The following is an 18,781-nucleotide window of genomic DNA, read 5'->3' as shown; positions in this document are numbered from 1 at the left end:
GGTGATATGCGTGGTTGCCAATCTGAGCGTGTGTTTCCATTGCATCTTAGCCTTGGAAGAAGATTTTCACCGAGAGGACCCGACCACCTGCCTTGATGTCTCCTGGGCAAGCAACTTGCTCATTCTTGTGATAACATTCTTGTGGCCTGGGTATTTTAATACTAACAATCCTAGAAGCAAATTTCAACTACTGGGTCATCAACGTGATACATTTCTTATGTCCCTTCCATAATTTCTTGAAGATGCTGCATTCATCACAATCAAATATTTACCACAGAGTCCCAAAGCAAATGACACTAACTAGAAGTAAACCAAGTTTCCTTAAAACCCAATCATACTTAGTAGGGTCTGTCCAAATGGAACACAAAATCTGAAAGGACAAAACTGCACATAACATACTGATTCAAAATTTTAAATATGACATCTCTAATCATAGGATTTATTTCTATTTTAATTTAATGTTTTTCTGTCATATTTTCAGATGAAAAATCATAATAGAGACACAATTGAACTAAGAAAAAGACACTAGGAATAAAATACATTTTTTTTAAATATGGAAGAACATATTAAAAGTTATGATTTGGTAGTGAAATTAGTAATGATGGCTCTTTTGCCCTGATTTTTGCATTTCTGTGTGATCAAGGGCTAAGTTTATAGTTGTATTTTTAAAATGTATTTAAAATTAAATAAATATAAACCAGAATGAATATAAAAAGACTTTAAACAAAGGACAAAAGGCCACATAATCAACATAAAGCAAATATGCAAAGAAAGGTTTTTCTAATTGAAAGTCAGAGTACTGCTAAACTAAAGTGTATGCATAATATGGTATGTAATACATGAGTTCTCATAATCATGCGTTAGAGGTGATATTAAAAAAAATTCCAAAAATTTTTAAATCCATTGACATGAGAAGACTGTTTTAGAGACCATATGTTTGCAAAGTAATTATAAAAGCAAACACAGGAGATCATACTGCATCATTCTGCAATGACAAAACTATTCAGGGATCTTATGTAAACTGCTATAACAACAAAGTTATCGCTATGGGTTGGAACCGACTCGACGGCACTTAACAAAAACAACTTGTTTGGAATACCTTATAAGGGTCAGGAGGCCTTAATTCCATTTTAGGGAATTTATTTTAAGTAAATCTGTCAACAAGAAGCCGTGGTAGTGCAGTGGTTATGTGCTGGGTTTTTAATTAAAAGGTCAGTAGTTTGAACCCACCCGCCACTCCATAGGAGAAGGAAGGGGTAATCTGCTTCAGTGACAGCTTCAGCTTTGGAAACCCTGTGGGGCAGTAGTATTCTGTCCTATGTGAGTTGGAATTAACACAAGGAAAATAGTTTTGGGCTTTGTTGTTACTTTTATGATATATTAACAGAAAAAAAATAAATAACCGTCATTGTAGCAATACTATCTTTAATTTAAAAAAAACAAAAACATTAAAGCAGTCAATAAAAAATAAAAAAAAAAATATGGAGAAATAGCTAATGTAAATTTAATGGCAAAGGGTTAGTACAAAGTTCTGAATATGTATAGACAACATAAAAGCTTGATTTAAATCCTTAGTGCCACCATTGTCGGGAACTCTAGTGACACAGTGCTTAAAATGCTTGGCTGCTAAACAAAAGGTCAGTGACTTTAACCCACCAGCCACTCCGTAGGAGAAAGACAAGACAGCTTGCTTCCATAAAGATTTACAACCTTGGAAACTTTATGGGCAATTTCACTCTATCCTACAGGGTCATTATAAGTCTGAATCCTCATGAAGGCAGTGGATTTGGTTTGTAGCTTTTCTGCCACCGTTTTACTATCTGTTACAACCTTGCAAAGCTGCTTAGTATGTATTAGGCTCATTTTCTATCTTAGGAAAAAGAGATAATAACTTAGAACCTGAAGAGGCTCCTGTTCTTTTGCATACATTGAAATTATGAAGACCATATGGAAATATCAAAAAATGGTTATTATTTATAAAGAAAAAGAGTAAATGTAAGACTGTATATACAGTATAAATATCATTTAGTAATGACTTATAACTAATTATTAAAATTAAATAGGAATGAACAAAATTAAAATTCATATATATAGGGATAACGAACTAGAGAAAAGTATATAATAATTATAGTAATAATATTTAAATGTTAAAATAATGGCTTATAAAAAATAGTAATGCTATAATTTTATCTTTATAATTAAGAAATGCAAAGGAGACATGAAGGTTTGTTTGCAAACATTAAGCATACAGTACTACTAAGGAAAGCAAACATTATCATGAAGCAGTGAAAAAGAGAGGCTGGGAGACCTGTAGACTGAACCTTCGTAGGACACAGTCTAAAGAAGGGTCCTACTGATTCTGTGCCAATTCTTCTGTGCAGAGGGGAACTTGAACACAGATCTAGACCAGACCTTGGATTCAAAAGTACATCAGTGGACTCTCAAGTTGTATTTGCACTACACAATCACTCATGGTGCAAGTTTTAGTCCAACAAGAGTGGGGACAGAAATAGCACCTTAGAAAGCTAACATCATGGAAATCATGACACAAGACAAAAGGCAGGGAGGTGATGCTTATTTCCAACTTCTGACTGAGCAGCATTTCTGGGCTCCTCATGCCCTAGAACAGGGGTTATTGTTGCTGTTAACTGCCATCGAGTCGGTTCCAACCCATAGTGACTCTGTATAGTTTCTGAAGAGTGACTGGTGAATTTGCCACACTAGGACTCCAGACTAGGGGTGGAGAACCTTTTTACTGACAAAATTTGTAACATAATTTGAGGGCCATACAAAGTTATCAACTTAAAAATTAGTCTTCTATATTTGGTCAAGCATTTAAGTAACTCACCCCTAATGTGATGGCTGGAACTGCTGTTGCCTTGGCAGGGTCAGACGTTCTCACCCCTGATAGAAGGAGATCTGGTAGCATAATGGGTCTACCAGTCTCTCTCAGGAGAATGACAAAGCTTTCTGCTCCTCTAAAGATTTACAGCTTTGGAAACACTACACCAGGGTCTCTATGAGTCAGAACTGACTCCACCCCGCATAACTACTACCACCAACAGTTTAACATATTGCTGCTAATCACAGTATTCCCTTTTTGGACTCAAACTAAATAGTCTCAAGTGGATTAACACTTAATAACAGCAACAATGTGATGTCCCTTAAAAGTTTATCTCATTGAGTATTTGACTCCATTGCCACATGGAATAGAGTAAAATGGGTTCAGGCATAGCAATAATTGTGAGGTTAGTCCAGGATCTGTTTCCTTCTGTTGTGCATAGGGTCACTATGAGTTGGTACCGACTCAATGACACCTAACAACAACAACCTATCCTGATGCCACATTTTCTTCCTCTAATCCAAACTCTTGGATATGTGCTCAGTACACAGATTGAATAAATATGGTGAAAGGACACAACATGGGTGCACACCTTTCCTGATTTTCAATCATTCAATATTCCTTTATCCTGTTCTAATAACTGCCTCTTGGTCTATGCACAAGTTCCTCATGAGCACAGTTCAGTGTTCTGGGATATCCATTTTGCACAATGTTATCAATAGTTTGTCAAGACTTACAGTAGTGTAATAAATATTTTTTAAATAATTGATAAAATAGCATAATAAAGGTTATAAATCTACAAACATGAATGACCTAATAAGAAGGTAAAGTCAAAAAATATTACTACTGGGGTTTCAGTTCATGCATGCAATAGGTTTATTTAAATACTTTTTTTTTTAAAGAGCATGATTAAATATCTCTATGCAATCAGTTGGTGCTTACAGACAAGTTCTCTCAGCAATATATTTTTCTTAGTCTCCTTTTGTTGTTGTTTTTGTTAAGTGCCGTCGAGTCGGTTCTGACCCATAATGACCCTAAATAGGGTTTCTGAGGAGCAGCTGGTGAACTTGAACCACCGTCCTTACAATTCAAACAGACTCTGCAGTCCTGCGCATTAACCCACAGCGCTACACCAGAACTCCTTAGTGTGCCTTCAAAAGGAGGATATTTTTTGTGCCGCGAAAAATATAATATTCAATTCAGGACTAATATCAATTTTTTAACAGAAATCAAGAGGACATTTTCCCAAATCACTGAAGCTTCACAAAAATCTTACAGGAATGCTGGTCCACATTAAAATAAGTTTTCACATGTAACCAGTATTTTAAGGAAAGTTGGGAAGACCTCAAAAATGAGCCAAAAAGAGGGAAGACAATCAACCTTGATGAATGAAAAAACTGCCCAAAGTCCAGAACCTGATGGAAGAAGTCTTTAAAATGACCAGTGATACAATAGTTACTGAAGGAGGTTATCACATGGTTCCGCATTTCACTAGAAGCAAGTATCTGATCTCTGCAACTTTCAGGCAGATGAAAGTGCCAAACATGTTGTAGAAGATCTGCTAGCTCAAGAGCTGCTCCTTCCATTAGTCTTTTGGACCGAATCATAACTGGGACAAGTCTTGGATTTACCAATATGATCCAAGAGCAAGATCCAAACAAATAGTGGCTTCTGAGGAGATCTGGCAGTCAGTTAAATTCTAGGCAGAAAGATCAAGTCAGAGGTTTATGGGGACTATATTTTGAGGCTCCAAAGTGGTAAACATGATAGAATTTCTTGAAGAACACAGGATGATTATAGGGGCTTATTACGAAGAGTCCTGGTGTGGCACTGCAGGATAATAACTGGATTGAAAAGTTGTTTCAACTGCAAGGTTGGCGGATAAACCTACCAGCTACTCCTTGGAAACCCTATACAGGGTTGATATGAGTCGGAATCGACACAACAGCACTGAACAAAAACAACAACGATATGAAGAAGTTATAAGAAAACTGAAAACCGCATTAGTGACAAAAAGGCTAGGAAATTTACAATAAGGAAATTTTTTCCCATCATAAAAATGAACCTGCTCATTCTTTGAGGGTAGCAAGGTCTGTCCTATGAGAATTTATTTGAGAAATAACCCTGGTCTTGTCATTTCAGAAATTTTTATGTTCCCCAAAACTCAGACTATTTAAAAGGCACATGAGTCAAGACTATCAATGACGGACTAAATCAAAGACTACAGTGTTCTTCAGAGAAGAGTTAGAGAGAAAGAAACACGGTTTTCAAAAGTGTACAGACCAAGATAGAGAATATGTTGAGAAACAAGATTTGATAGTTCTGTTTAATAAAGGTCTGACAATTTGTTAGCAATGCTTTCTGAATTATCCTTATAATTTCCTAAGACCTCAAAATAGCTATGGTACCAACAGCTATAGCATTATTAGGCTATTAACTTACATTAGTTAATATTTACAATTATACATGGTATATATGCTTATGGAAAAGGAACTCTGGTAGCGCAGTGGCTACGAATCGGGCTGCCAACCGCAAGGTCAGCAGTTTGAAACTACCAGCTGTTCCGCAGGAGAAAGATGAGGCTTTCTGCTTCTGTAAAGATTTGCAGCCTCAGAAACCCTGTGCAGGGTCAGTATGAATCAGAATCAACTCTATAGTACTTAACAACAACAAAAACATATGCTTATGGAAGTATATATGTGTTTATACATCAATTTCACTTAAGAGTTTACCAAAATTTTTCTCTTTTAACCTGTTGAGAAATAATCTCATGCCTCAAAGTAGAGTAGCAAATACTTATCAGTCATTAAATTCTGACTATGATTGAATAATAATAAATATCATCACCTTTCATTCTTTGATGATGTTAACATCTGTTAAGTTGGTTCTGACTCACAGCAACCTAGGATCCCAAGGTGAGTTTGAACTGTCAACTTTGCAGTTAGCAGTCCAAAGCTTATCCAATAGGGCCACACAATTCCATAAGTGACTCTGTCATTTTGTTTTTTGCTTTTTCAATAAGACTGTTAAATTATAAAAGATTCTGCAAGGAGAGGTTAGTGTTTTCCTGATTAGAGTTAATATATAAAGTATTTACTAGTTGTTTCATTTTAAGTATTTGTTTTAATTTCCATTATTTAATGAGAAAAAAGTACACGTTTAGAGCACTTACTTATAATGAATTCAGTTATAAATTAAGAAAAAACATTCCCTTATGACAGGAAATCTTAGCACAATTTACAAATCTAATATAAAATGTTATAAACTCAAAGTTCAAAACTGAATGGAGACGGCACTTAAATATGTCCACAAATTTTTCAATACATATATAACAGACAAGCAAACATCACAGCTACATTACTTAGTAAATGGTGGTTAAGGGTCTAATTCTCAAAAGTGAAAACAGACCCAGTCTTCACATTCATAATTTTACACCCTTAACACCAGCTAACACAGCACCATTCTCTCCCTGACTCTAGCCACCCAGGGCTAGGTCAGATGTTACATGTTAAAATGACATCATCTGCCAAATACACTTCCAAATAGACAGATGTCAGCCACAAGATTGCGAAATCCACATTATACTGCCAATTTATAACCTAATGACCACTAATTTGGGGCTGGATGCCACCTGCTAGCTCGGGATTCCAAGTGACACATTTACTTTCTGGTGGTGCAGTGCTGGACAACTAAGCAAAAGGTCACTGGTTCAAACCCATCTGCTACTCCCCTAGAAAAAGGCATGACAGTCTGTGTGAAAAAACCCTATAGTACAGTTCCACTCTGTCCTCTAGGTTCACTCTGGGTTAGAATCGATACAGCAATGGGTTTATTTTTGTATTTGTCTATATTATCCTTGTGACTACAAATTTATTAGGATCAAAAAGGATACACATGAAGCAACACAAAGGGAAAGGTCTGGGAAGATTCCTAATTTAAAGTTTCCATGTCTCAATTAAAAATGGTCAAAGGGTTTAAAAACAGATAATTCTCTAAAGAAGACATAAGATGGCCAACATGCACATGAAAAGATGCTCAACATCATTAGTCATTAGAAAAATGAAATCAAATCCACAATGACTGCCTTCAATTGCTATGGCAATTGAAGAGCGGCAACTATGATTCTGTGCTACACTATGGCCACTGAGCTCAATAAGAGCCAGAAAGTGATCAAGAATGTGATTAAACACTGCCATCACTGAGGGTGCCTCACAAATTAGTGACCAAGATGATTCAAGAGGTATATGCTGTTTACCCCTGTATGACCAGAGAACCATGGAGGTACTCCAAAGACAAAGGCCTCAAGCTTATTAATAAAAGGATGGGGATATATTGGCAGCACTTAACAACATTATATATATATATAATGTTGTTAAGTGCTGCCAAGTCAGATCCAACCCACAGTGACCCTGTATAGGGTTGGAAGAAATGGCTGGTAAACTTGAACTGCCAACTTTGTGGTTCAAACTTACCTTATGGTCAAGTACTTATCCTACTGGGCTGCACATAATACTAAGTTAACTAAATCAAGCACAAAAGGATTGTATGTGCCCACTTACACGAAATATCAAGAATAAGTAAATTCATTGAGACAAAAGATTTTTAGTCTAAGACAGAGCCATTGCCATGCTGCAATGAGTTTCGATGACGGGTAAGACTGAGGAATTCGCACTGACCGCCTAAGACAGGCAGCGTCCCTTAAACAAATAATAAAGAAGAGGGAATCTGATGCATACCATGTAGATCCGGTCAGGAGTTCAAGGCCCTGTGGGCCCAACCGTTGCTGACTGTCCAAACCATAGGCTCTGAGGATCAGACTTTAGCCACCTACCAGACATAGCAAAATGTCCCTTATCTGATTATTCAGTTATGCTTGTTAGTAATCGCATACATGAGCCCTGGATATCCACAGATAAATGTAAAAACCTTCCCTAAAAGCCGAGACTGTAAATTCCAAAAAGGCAAAGTTTTTCCCAAAAAAAAAAGATTATTAGTCAATATTAAGTGAAAGTAAGAATGGGAGATTTAAAAAAAATTTTTTAATTAACGAAAAAAAAAAAATGACACAAATCCAAAGAACCATAAAAAGCTATCATTTTACAAACGTTATAAAATGGATAGCAACATAGGAAAAAAATGAGAAACTACAGTTATCCAAAGCATAAACAAATGAACAATCATTAAGTTTTATACAAGCAATTATCATTTCACACTTAAATTAATAATAATGACTGAAGAATTTGGGGAAGGAAAGTTTAAAATTAATACTGCTTTATTCCTAAGAAATGTTTCTTAAAAACTCACAGATTCTCTATTATATATATTCCAATCAATATATTTCATAAAAATAGAGTAACATAACATTTACAAATGTTACATTTGTGTAAGAAAATTATTACTATTTTGAAACATGAGAGAATATAGTGTTCTTTTAAAAACTTAAATGTAGATGATGAAAGATTTTAGCTATTTAATAAAATGGCAGAAAAAACAGTTCTGTTGTGGTTCTGTAGAATAAGCACTGAACAGCTAACCACAAGGTCAGTGGTAGAAACCCATCAGCCACTGCTTGGAAACCCAGGGTCGCTGTGAGTTGGAACCAACTCGACAACACTTAACACCACCACCTATGACTATTTTTGCGATTTATACGTTTATCTACTGAGCTAAAATTATTAATAAAACTGAAGTAATTGTTTCTTCATGCAAGAAAAAAGTTTCTTAAATTAACAGCCTAAATATTTGCATCCTTAAGGCCTTCTCTTAAAATAATATAAAGAAGATTAAGTATACCTGATGTCCAGCCTTTACTTGCTTCAAAACACTTTCAAAACATACTTCATCCATGTTATTCAACTGCTGCGCCTTAAAAGTTTTTAAAATATGAAAATCATGACATTAGGTAATTGTAAACATTCTAAATATGTACAGAACTTATCCAATTATAGTGCGTTCTTCCTGATAAGACTATATAAGACTAAATGTTGAAACAACAAATACAATATAACATCTCACACATAACACCATGAACACAAATACACTGTAATTTTTAAATCTATGCAAAATACGTCATGCAATAATTTCAGAATACTAACTTCCTTCCTTAAAAATAACAAGTTTTAAAGATAGTATATTTAAGAATAATAGTCAGCTGGTGTGGTGCTGTAGTATTAGCACAGGACTGCAAACCACAAAGTCAGCAATTCAAACCCACAAGCTGCTCGTCGGAAACCCTATAGAGGGTCGCTATCCAAAACTGACTCGACAGAACTTACCGACAGCAACAAACAGATGTTAGAATAATTTTAAAGTTCTCTCTGCTTTCCTCAGCAATTAAAAACAATAGTTTCAGAGATGACTGGTAAGTGCCTGAAACACTTTTTCTCTTCTTTATCTTCTATTATCTTTCTGTGATAACCATATGGTATCATTTAAAATAAAAGATGAAAAATCATTCTAAAATTGGACAGAAACAGCTCTAAAACTCTTCTAAAATGCATTAAAAAGAATTAAATAACCAAATATATATATTTAGACATGACAAAAAAAAGCAGCACGTAATACTGGAAAGCACTTGCAACAATTAATAAAGGTTAGATTATGCACATGACTATTACCATACTGTAAATTAACCTTTTGTACATCTGAAATGACTCCCTATCATTCTACATACACCTTACTTTTATGCAATGCAGATAGAACATACTAATTGACAGAATAACAGTAATTTGTTGTTTTGGATTAATGTTTTATTTGACATGTGTAGAGCAGAAACAGTCTTATTTTTTAATCAATGAAACTAGTTAAACAATAAATAATGCAATACATTATAGAGCAAAGTTGACAAAATAACATACTCCAACTGAATTTCTATTAGTAAAGAGGTCAAATAAGGTCTAAAGCTATTTCTTAGAGAAACAAATGGGTTGTTGAATAGACTGATACACATTTAAATTTTAAGCCAAGTATACTTTCACAATATAAATGTCTAAGCCAAACATCAAAATAATGCATATGGTCCATAGTAATATTTAAGGATTCTAATAAGCCAACTTTTGAAACCACCATATAACATTTTAGATATGCCATTTGTAAATTTACATGAAAATTGAAAACACAAGTTAGCAGACCTTCCTAATAGCCACTACCATGAAATTACTATTAATTGTTTAAGAGGCACTATCATTTATTTGGCAAAAGGCAATATGCCAAAAAATTAAGTACTGATTTAGTTCGAATCTCTACTTATCTCAAATTAGTATTCAATCATCAAACACAACTTTCTGAAATGTATATCTGAAAATACACAATGCTGTTTTTGTTGGCTTTAGGTGCCATAGTCAATTCCAACTCGCAGAAAACAATGAAACACTGCTAAGATGTGTCATCCTTGCATTTGTTCTTATGTTTAAGCCCACTATTGCTCCCACTGTGTCAAATTTTCTTGTTGGGGGTCCTTTCCTTTTTCATTGACCCACCACTTATCCAAGCATGGGACTGATCCTTCCTGACAACATGTCCAAAGAACTTCAAAGATCAAGATAATTTCTTCTATGATATTCCTTATTCACTGTCCAACTTTTACATGCATATGAGGGGATTGAAGATACCCATATGCATGGGTCAGGTGCACATCGGTCCTGAAACTCACATCTTTGCTCTTTAACACTTTAGAAAGGTCTTTTCCAGCAGATTTGACCAATGCAATATGCATCTTTTGATATTTTGACTGCTGCTCCCAAGTGTGTTGATTGTGGATGCAAGAAAAATGAAATCTTTGATAACATCTATCTTTTCTATGTTTATCATGATGCAATGTACTGGTCCTGTTGTGAGAATTTGGGTTTTCTTTACTCTGAGGAGCAATTGATACTAAAAACTGTAGTCTTTCATCTTTATCAGTAAGTGCTTCAATTACTCTTTGCTTCCAACACATGCATAAGGTTGTCACCTACGCGTCAATGTAGTTAATGAGTCTTCTTTCAGTGCTGAAGCCAGGTTCTTCTCTTCACAAGCTCCAGCTTCTCAGATTATTTGCTTATCATTCAGACTGGATAAGTATGGTGAAAGGATACAACTTTGTATACCTTCCCCAAAGTTAAACCATTCAGTACCTCTTGTTCTTTTCAAACAACTGCCTCTTGGTCTATGCACAAGTTCCTAATGAACATTCTAGAATACTCATTTCTTCTCAATCTTACCCATAGTTTGTTATGACCTACATATCCAAATTCCTGTGCAAAGTCAATAAAGCATAAGTAAACATCTTTCTGGTATTCTTTGCTTTTAGCTAAAGAACATCTTAATTCATAACCTCTTCTGAATCCTTCTTGAGTTTCTGGCAGCTTCCTGTTGATATACTGCTGCAACCATTTTTAAATCATTTCTGAAAAAATTTACATGCATGTAATATTAATGATATTGTTTAATGATTTCTGCATTTCTTGGGTTGCCTGTCTTTGAAATGTGCACAGATATGGATCTCTACAGTTGGCCAGGTAGCTATCTTCCAAAATTTTGAAAGAGAAAAGTGAGCATCTCTAACGCTTCATCAGTTTACTGAGATATTTAAATTTGTATTCCATCAATTCCTGGAGCCTTATTATTATTATTATTAAATATTTTATTGTGAATTATGTGATAGGTTACATGGGAGAACATTAGCTTTACATTCATCCTATCATATATCGTTTCAGTGCCATGGTTACAATCCCCTCCATGCATCATCAACAAACCAAAGGGTACACCCCACAAGTCTACCCCTGGTCGTCAGCATACAGCCCCACTCCCTCTCTGGGTCCAGAGTTCCCAGCCGTGGAGCCTTACTTTTTGCCAATGCTGTCAGTGCATCATGGACTTTATCATTCAATACTATTAGTTGCTGATTATATATTATTTCTTGAAATGTTTGAACATTGTCCTATTGTTTTTGGTACAGTAACTAACTGTATATTCCCTTCCATCTTCTGAGATCTTCTGCATCATTTAATATTTTGCCAAATTCGAGGCTTTATTTCAGGTTTTTCCACTTGAGAAATATTAAGTTCTTCCCTTTTGGTTTTCTAGCTATAGGTCTTTGCATATTTCATGAAAATATTTTACTTTGTATTCTCAAAGTGACCTTTGAAATTTTCTGTTCAGCTCATTTAGTTGCTCATTTCTTCCACTTGCTTTAGCTTCTCTATGCTCAAGAACAACTTTCAGAGTCTCTTTTGACACCAATTTTCATCTTTTCTTTCCTTGTCTTTTTAATGAATTTTTGCTTTCTTCCTATATGATGTCCTTGATGTCATCCTACAACTCTCTGGGGCTTGGGTCATGGGTCATTACAGGCTAACACCTCAAATCTGTTCTTGAGATGGTTTCTAAATTCAGGTGTGCCAGGGACCTGCCACGACACGAGTGTTTGGTTCACAAGGAGGGGATATCTGGCGGCCATAGGGATAGCAAAAGAGACACAGAGACACAACAAGAAAGACAAAGAGACACCCCAAAACCAGAGTGGATGCATTACTGGCGTCTGGCAGATCTGGCGTGGTGAACATATTCGCCATGAGGGCAGTAAGATCCCGCATAGCAAACATCTTAGCTATGCAGGCAGTACGTTCCCCTTGCTAGCTGGTCAGCCACGCATGCCTAGTCAGCCATATAATACGCCCTCCACACTGTAATGCACACCTGGGTTGGTCTGCGCCTCCGTTTTATTTAGGGGCGGGACTAAGACAAGGTACAGCTAACATACGTAATTTTCCAGACATTCAGGCATCTTCACATCATACTTCACAGGTTCGAATCTCACGACCACAACTTGGTTTCTCAAGCTTAATTAACATACCTTTTAGCACCTAGCCTCAAATGGGGGAAGGAGAAGGAGGATTGGGAGGAGTCCCATTGTGTCGCCTGCCCAGCCCAGGTTCTCCAGGAAAAGAGACGCCTGGGTGAATAGGGCTGCACCTGAACACACTTTAGGGAGGGTGTCTTTTTGTCCTAAGAACAAAGAACCGGGGAGCCACCCAATTTACTTTGACTGAATTCTTTGAGGGAAGAACTTTGCCTTTTTGGAATTTTACAGTCTCGGCTTTTAGGAAAATATTACATTTATCTGTGGATCTCAAGGGCTCACGCATGCAATTAATAATAAACATAACTGAACACTAAGATGAAAAACAGTTTGCTATGTCTGCTAGGTGGCTAGAGTCTGTTCCTCAGAGCCTGCGGCCTATACAGTCTGCAACACTTGGGCCCACAGGGCCTCGAACTCCTGACCAGGTCTGCACAGTCTGCAACACAGGTGGGATATACTCAAGGTCATAATTTGACTCTCATGGGCTTGTTTTAATTTTCTTCAGCTTCAGCCTTAACTTGCACATGGGCAATTAATGGTCTGTTCCACAGCGAACTGTTGGTCTTGTTTTGGCTGATGATATTGAGCATTTCTATGGTCTCTTTCCACAGTTGTAGTCAATTTGATCCCTTTGTATTCCATCTGATGAGGTCCAGGTATATAGTTACCTTTTATGTTGTTTTTAAAAATTAAGTCATTGGTCTTGAAAAATTCTATAATGGGATCTCCAGCATCATTTGTATTGCCAAAGCCATATTTTCCAATTAATGATTATTCCTCTTGGTTTCCAACTTTGCATTCCAATCATCAGTAATTATCAATGCATCTCGATTGCAAGTCTGACAAATTTCAGTCGGAAGAAGTTGGTAGAATGCTTCAATTTCAAGTTGGCTTTAGTGGTTGGTGTATAAATTTGAGTAACAGTGGTTTTGTGGTGTTGATCCTCTTCAACACATCATTCCTGGCACAGTAAACCATTATGACTGTCCAATTCAAAATGGCCAACACCAGTCTGTATCAGCTCACTAATACCTAGGATACCAATTTTTATTTGTTTCATTACATCATCAAATGAAGGTCCTGAAAGCTTTGCTCCATTCAGGTTTTTAAGGTAAACTGTATTTTGAGGAGGGAGTTCTTCCCCCGCTGTATTTTGAATGCCTCCTGACCTGAAGGGCTCAACTTCCAGCATTATATCTGACAATGTTCCAATGACATTCATAAGGTTTTCAGTAGCTAACCATTCTGTCTTAGTGTGGAAGCTTTGCTAAATCCTATCCACCATGGGGAATCCTACTAGTATTGAATATAACAGAGGTATAGCTTCCAGCATCACAGCAACACTCAAGTCACCATAGCAACAAACTGACAGGTGGTGAAAAATCCAAAATATACAATGAATATGGTGGTGGTTGGTTGTGATTATGTGCCATGGAGTCAGTTACAACTCATAGTGGCCCTGTATAGAGTTTCCAAGGCTGTAAATCTTGATGGGAGCAGAAAGCAATGTAAACTATTGCATGCAACATTATGGAGGAGGAGTTAATTTATTATAGATAGTTGAGAAAGTATGATTAATATTGTCTAGGCTGATAAATCCATAATGTTACAGAAATTACCTTTAGGAGCCTATAATCCCTTGCATGTGTTCATTCAACAATATGTCAATAAAAATACTTTCAGCGAAAAAAAAAAAAAAAGGATATTTAAAAAAATGAATGTTTACCTTATTTGCACTTTTAATTCCCAAAAATGTCTGCCCAAGAGGTACCGGTCGAAAACGGCCATCAAAGTAGAAAAGTCCAATGTAGGGATTAACATGTAAAAATGTAGCAACATCGAGGTAGTTGGGTAAGGTTGCAGAGAGTCCAAGTATCCTTATCATACTCTGTGTGGATTCAACCTATAGGGATTATTTTAAGCAAATTATGAAAAAGATTCAATTCAACTGAATTTTTATTAAGTTGAAAGTAAACTTAGTGACTACACAGATATGAAACATTCAAAATAAAATAACCACAAAGAAATACAGAATAATAGTACATAATATAAAAGGGCTCCAAACATGAAAATTAGCATAAACCGGCATCTTAGAAGATAAAAAAGAACTGTAAATATTATTTCAGTAGACTTCTTAAACTGGAAAACCCTGTTAATTAAATATGTTTTTTCTTTTTCATTCCCTAAAAAATGTAACAGGACTGCAGTGCAGTGTGAATGACTTCACGTAGCTCTTATACATAAAGTCTTTGTAAATTCCACCACCCAACATTTTTACTGGTGGTTCTTGGAAACAAGAGGTGGGAGAAGATACTGATAGAGTAACATGATTCAGTGGTGAATATTATCAAGAGTTCATTGTGATTGTAAAAACTTGGAAGTCTAACATAGATTTAAAATGTGTCATCACAAAAGCAGGATGGGGGAATCTCACTACTACCACAAAAGAAGAGCAAGGAGTGGAACATGTTCTTTGGATGCCAAGATCCCTGCACACTGAAATTTTTCAACCAAGGGACAGTAAATTGTGACATCAGAGTAGTAGCATGGAAGTGGAATAGTGGTAGCAGCAGCAGAACTAAAAGAACACAAGGCATCCAGTAGACTTCCCAACTCATGAACACATAAAGCAGAGTGTCACTGGGCATGAGACTTGCTTGCAAAGTGGAATGTCCACAAGCAGTTAATTGGGAAAGACTAGGTTTGTTGACCCATGGAGGTCGAGCTTAGTGTCTTCAGGCTGAGGATAATGGTGGAGTGGTGTGTCCTCTGGGCATTTATCAGCAGCCATAAACACTGGCTGGGCAGAGAGTGGCCTGCTTGTAGGCTCAGCAGAGAAGAGGATGTCCTGTTTTTAATAACTGTGCCCTGAGCATTTCTAACCCTACATTGTAACCTGTTAATTTCCCACATAGTCTGAGTTCTATGTGGTCACTGCAATGGATAACCAAACCCAACAGTGAAGTAGAAAAGCTGTGGGTAAAATGGTTGGTTCCACATTTTTTTTTGCAAGGATAAATGACAGATTAGGTTTTACCAAATAACTTAACCACTATATAATTTCAGGAGATAAAAATATAAGCTATTCATTCGGAAGTTCAATCATTTCAAATTCATTTTAAATATAACTCATAAGAAGTTAAGATGGATTTTCTATTGTGTTACAAATTTAAATTTAAAGTAATGGCAATTGCATAACACTTATATATTTGCACCTGTATATGCTTAATGAAAAATTATTTCCAGGTAACTAAAACTTTTCTTTTTAAATTCTTGAGTATATATTTATAAAACCAAGGTTTCCCTTCCTTTATTATAGGTTGCTTGCTTAATCTATAATTCTTTCCCTATAGCATAGTAGTCCCTTTAGTGTATCATAGTAACATATAGTTGTCGTTGTTGTTAAGTGCCACCCAGTCTGTTCTGACTCATAGCAACCCTGTATAGGGTTTCTGAGACTTTTACATCTCTACAGGAGCGGAAAGCCTCATCTTTCTCCTGAGGAGCAGCTGGCAGCCTCGAATTGCAGACCTTGTGGCTTCCAGTCTGGTGCTTAACGTAGAGTATATCATAATTCAAAAAAAAAAAAGAAAGAGTAAAGTCTTGAATGCCAAAATGCAATTATTTATTCCATCATCGCAAACACTTTTTTCCAACTTATTATTAATCACTATTGATGCAAACAATTTTTAGTTATATGGAACAATAACTAAAACTAGGAAGAAAAAACAGCTAACTACGAAAGTATGAATAAGGCATTTGTTTGTGTTCCTTTGAATGTGATATTCTATTTTATTTTGAAATATTACTGACACTATTTTTTCCATTAATCATTTTTAAGCTAATATGAAGCATAGTGCCAGGAGAGACATGGCTCAGAGTCTCTATATAAATAATAATTTTAAACAATAATGTGATATTTTTATGAATAGCTGTTGTTAAGTGTTGTCAAGTAGATTCCGACTCATAGCTACCCTGTTTAAGGGTTTTCAATGCTGTAAATATTTACAGGAGCAGAAAGCCTCATCTTTCTCTGAGTCCATGAATAGTTGTTGCTGTTAAGTGGTGTTGAGTCGGTTCTGACTCATTAACGATCCTGTCTAGGCATTCCGAGTGGCGGCTGGTGGGTTTGAACCACTAACCTTGCTGTTCAAACCTACCTTACATAGTAGCCCTTCTAAAAACCGAAAACAAGGAACAGAAAGAACTACTTATATTTGGGGCATCACGGAGAGCATTTTCAGATAGTGGTTACTGACACTCTAAACTGAGAAAACAACTGATTAAACACAAGGGAGGCAAGGAAAAAAGAATGCTTTTTAAAAGTGCAGAGATTAAACCTGGTTAAAAGCTCTGGTTTAGAGAAATACATTTACAGGACTAGTGGTCTGAGCCTGGAAAAGGAAGGTGAATGTGTTCAGAAATGAAGCAGATACCAGTTCATGACAGACAGAGCATGCCAAGGAGCATATAGATTTTACTGCTAATGAGCACACAACACCAATTTTCCTTCAATTACGTTTTTGTGTCTTGTTTCAGGTAAATTCAATAATAGTTTATATTTTAAAATTTCAATACATTTTACAATAATTTCCTTATATTTTTAATTCTGCTTAGTCTCTCTTTTTTTTTTTTTTACTTTGATGACTTTTTATTTGTCAGTTAATTCAGACAAATAGAAGATTCATGCTTAATTGTATCAACTTAGCTCCTTTTTTTCATGGTTTTTTTTCTTCTAATATATCCATTATCATTTTTAAATAATTGTTATTTTTTACTAAATTTTTATTGTTAGGTTTACATGGAAGAATATCATTTTACATTCATCCTATCGTATTTTGTTTTACTGCAGTGATTACAATCCCTCCATGCATCATCAAATAACCAAAGTGTACACCCCACAGGCCCAACCTCCAGTCATCAGCACAAAGCCCCTCTCCGTCCCTGAGTTCAGTGTCCCCAGCCGCTCCATCTGTCCACAATTTCATCCCTGGTGTCTCTGCCTCTCTGGGTAGGGTTCCGCTCTCTGCTCTTCTCACTTGATGGTCCCAGGGACCTCTGTTCCTGGGCTGTAAAACCAATCACTCCCCTCCTTTTGTCAAAAAACATCTACCTTTATATTTCCTAGCCTCACAGTCAGTCCTGAAGGCAATTTATCCACTATTTTACCACAAGAGTCTTATCCCCATTTCTTTTCACCAGCCTAGTCCCAACAGATTGTAAATTATTCAGTGGAGATTCTACTTTCCTCCGCCCTGTCTTGAAATAGGCTCCCTCTTGAAAGCTTGTAAACCAGTCACCTCTTGCCTTTATAGGCCCCACCCATTTTGGGTAGCCAATGTCTAAGTACCCATGTCAACTCTCTGTACTGAGGGGGTGGGAGTGATCCTCACTGTAAAGATTTGTTCCCTTTTTTGAGCTATTCCATCCATAAGTATGGGTTAAGTTCATCAAATTGTATCAGGTAATTCTTTTTGTTTTCCCCTCTTCTTTCTTCTTCTAGTTGAGTTCTGATCATCCAGCCATCAAAGCCAGGTCAAGTGGGTACTGTCTGCAAGTATAGGTGTTCTTGTGCATCTTCCCTCACTTCAGATCAGCTGGACGCTTCACTCTCCGCTCTAGTCCTCTGTGGCCATGTCACTTCCTCTAGGCCCAGTTGTCCCTGGGTCTTGCCATACTGCTGGCCCTCCGGGTTTCCACCCGAGTTCACAGAGATCTATTGAATATGGTTGGACTTAGATCACAACTTCATTGCTATTTTTTCCCCCTCGTCCCCTTATCAGTGATCAACGTGGTCACAGGGAGACCACCTACCTGCTCATGTATTACCCTTGAGTCTCAGACTTTGAAGGGAGTTCGCTCTGAGGGGTCCCAACCACTTGCCTTGAAGGCTTTCGGGTGAACAGCTTACTAGTTCTTGTAGTAATCAGTCAGACTGCTGTTACTGTTCTCATATTTCCTGCCAGTCTTTCTTTCACGAAGTATCTTCTGTTCTTCTAGCCGCTCCAGGCTGGTCTACTTGTCCTTTCCAGTGGAAATTTCCTACCTCAGACGATTCTGGATGGGGTTCTGGATTCCACCTATGGTCTTATGCA

General features: G+C 36.6%; 1 protein-coding gene across 1 annotated transcript in view; it reads right to left on the bottom strand.

Annotated features, from left to right (window-relative positions):
• The window catches only part of ASCC3 (activating signal cointegrator 1 complex subunit 3), a 476,917-nt gene that overhangs the window by 294,764 nt on the left and 163,372 nt on the right, over window positions 1-18,781 (bottom strand). Inside the window, exons 11-12 of the mRNA XM_006865855.1 lie at window positions 14,413-14,589; window positions 8,636-8,707 (exon numbers count right to left, since the gene is read on the bottom strand). Of these exons, the coding sequence (XP_006865917.1) occupies window positions 8,636-8,707; window positions 14,413-14,589 (249 nt within the window). The remainder of the gene's footprint in view (window positions 1-8,635; window positions 8,708-14,412; window positions 14,590-18,781) is intronic.

The sequence above is a fragment of the Chrysochloris asiatica genome, unplaced genomic scaffold, assembly GCF_000296735.1.
Source record: "Chrysochloris asiatica unplaced genomic scaffold, ChrAsi1.0 scaffold00084, whole genome shotgun sequence".
In the NCBI taxonomy this organism is placed as follows: Eukaryota; Metazoa; Chordata; class Mammalia; order Afrosoricida; family Chrysochloridae; genus Chrysochloris; species Chrysochloris asiatica.
Note: the sequence above shows the minus strand (reverse complement) of the source record. Positions and strands in the feature narration are given on the sequence as shown.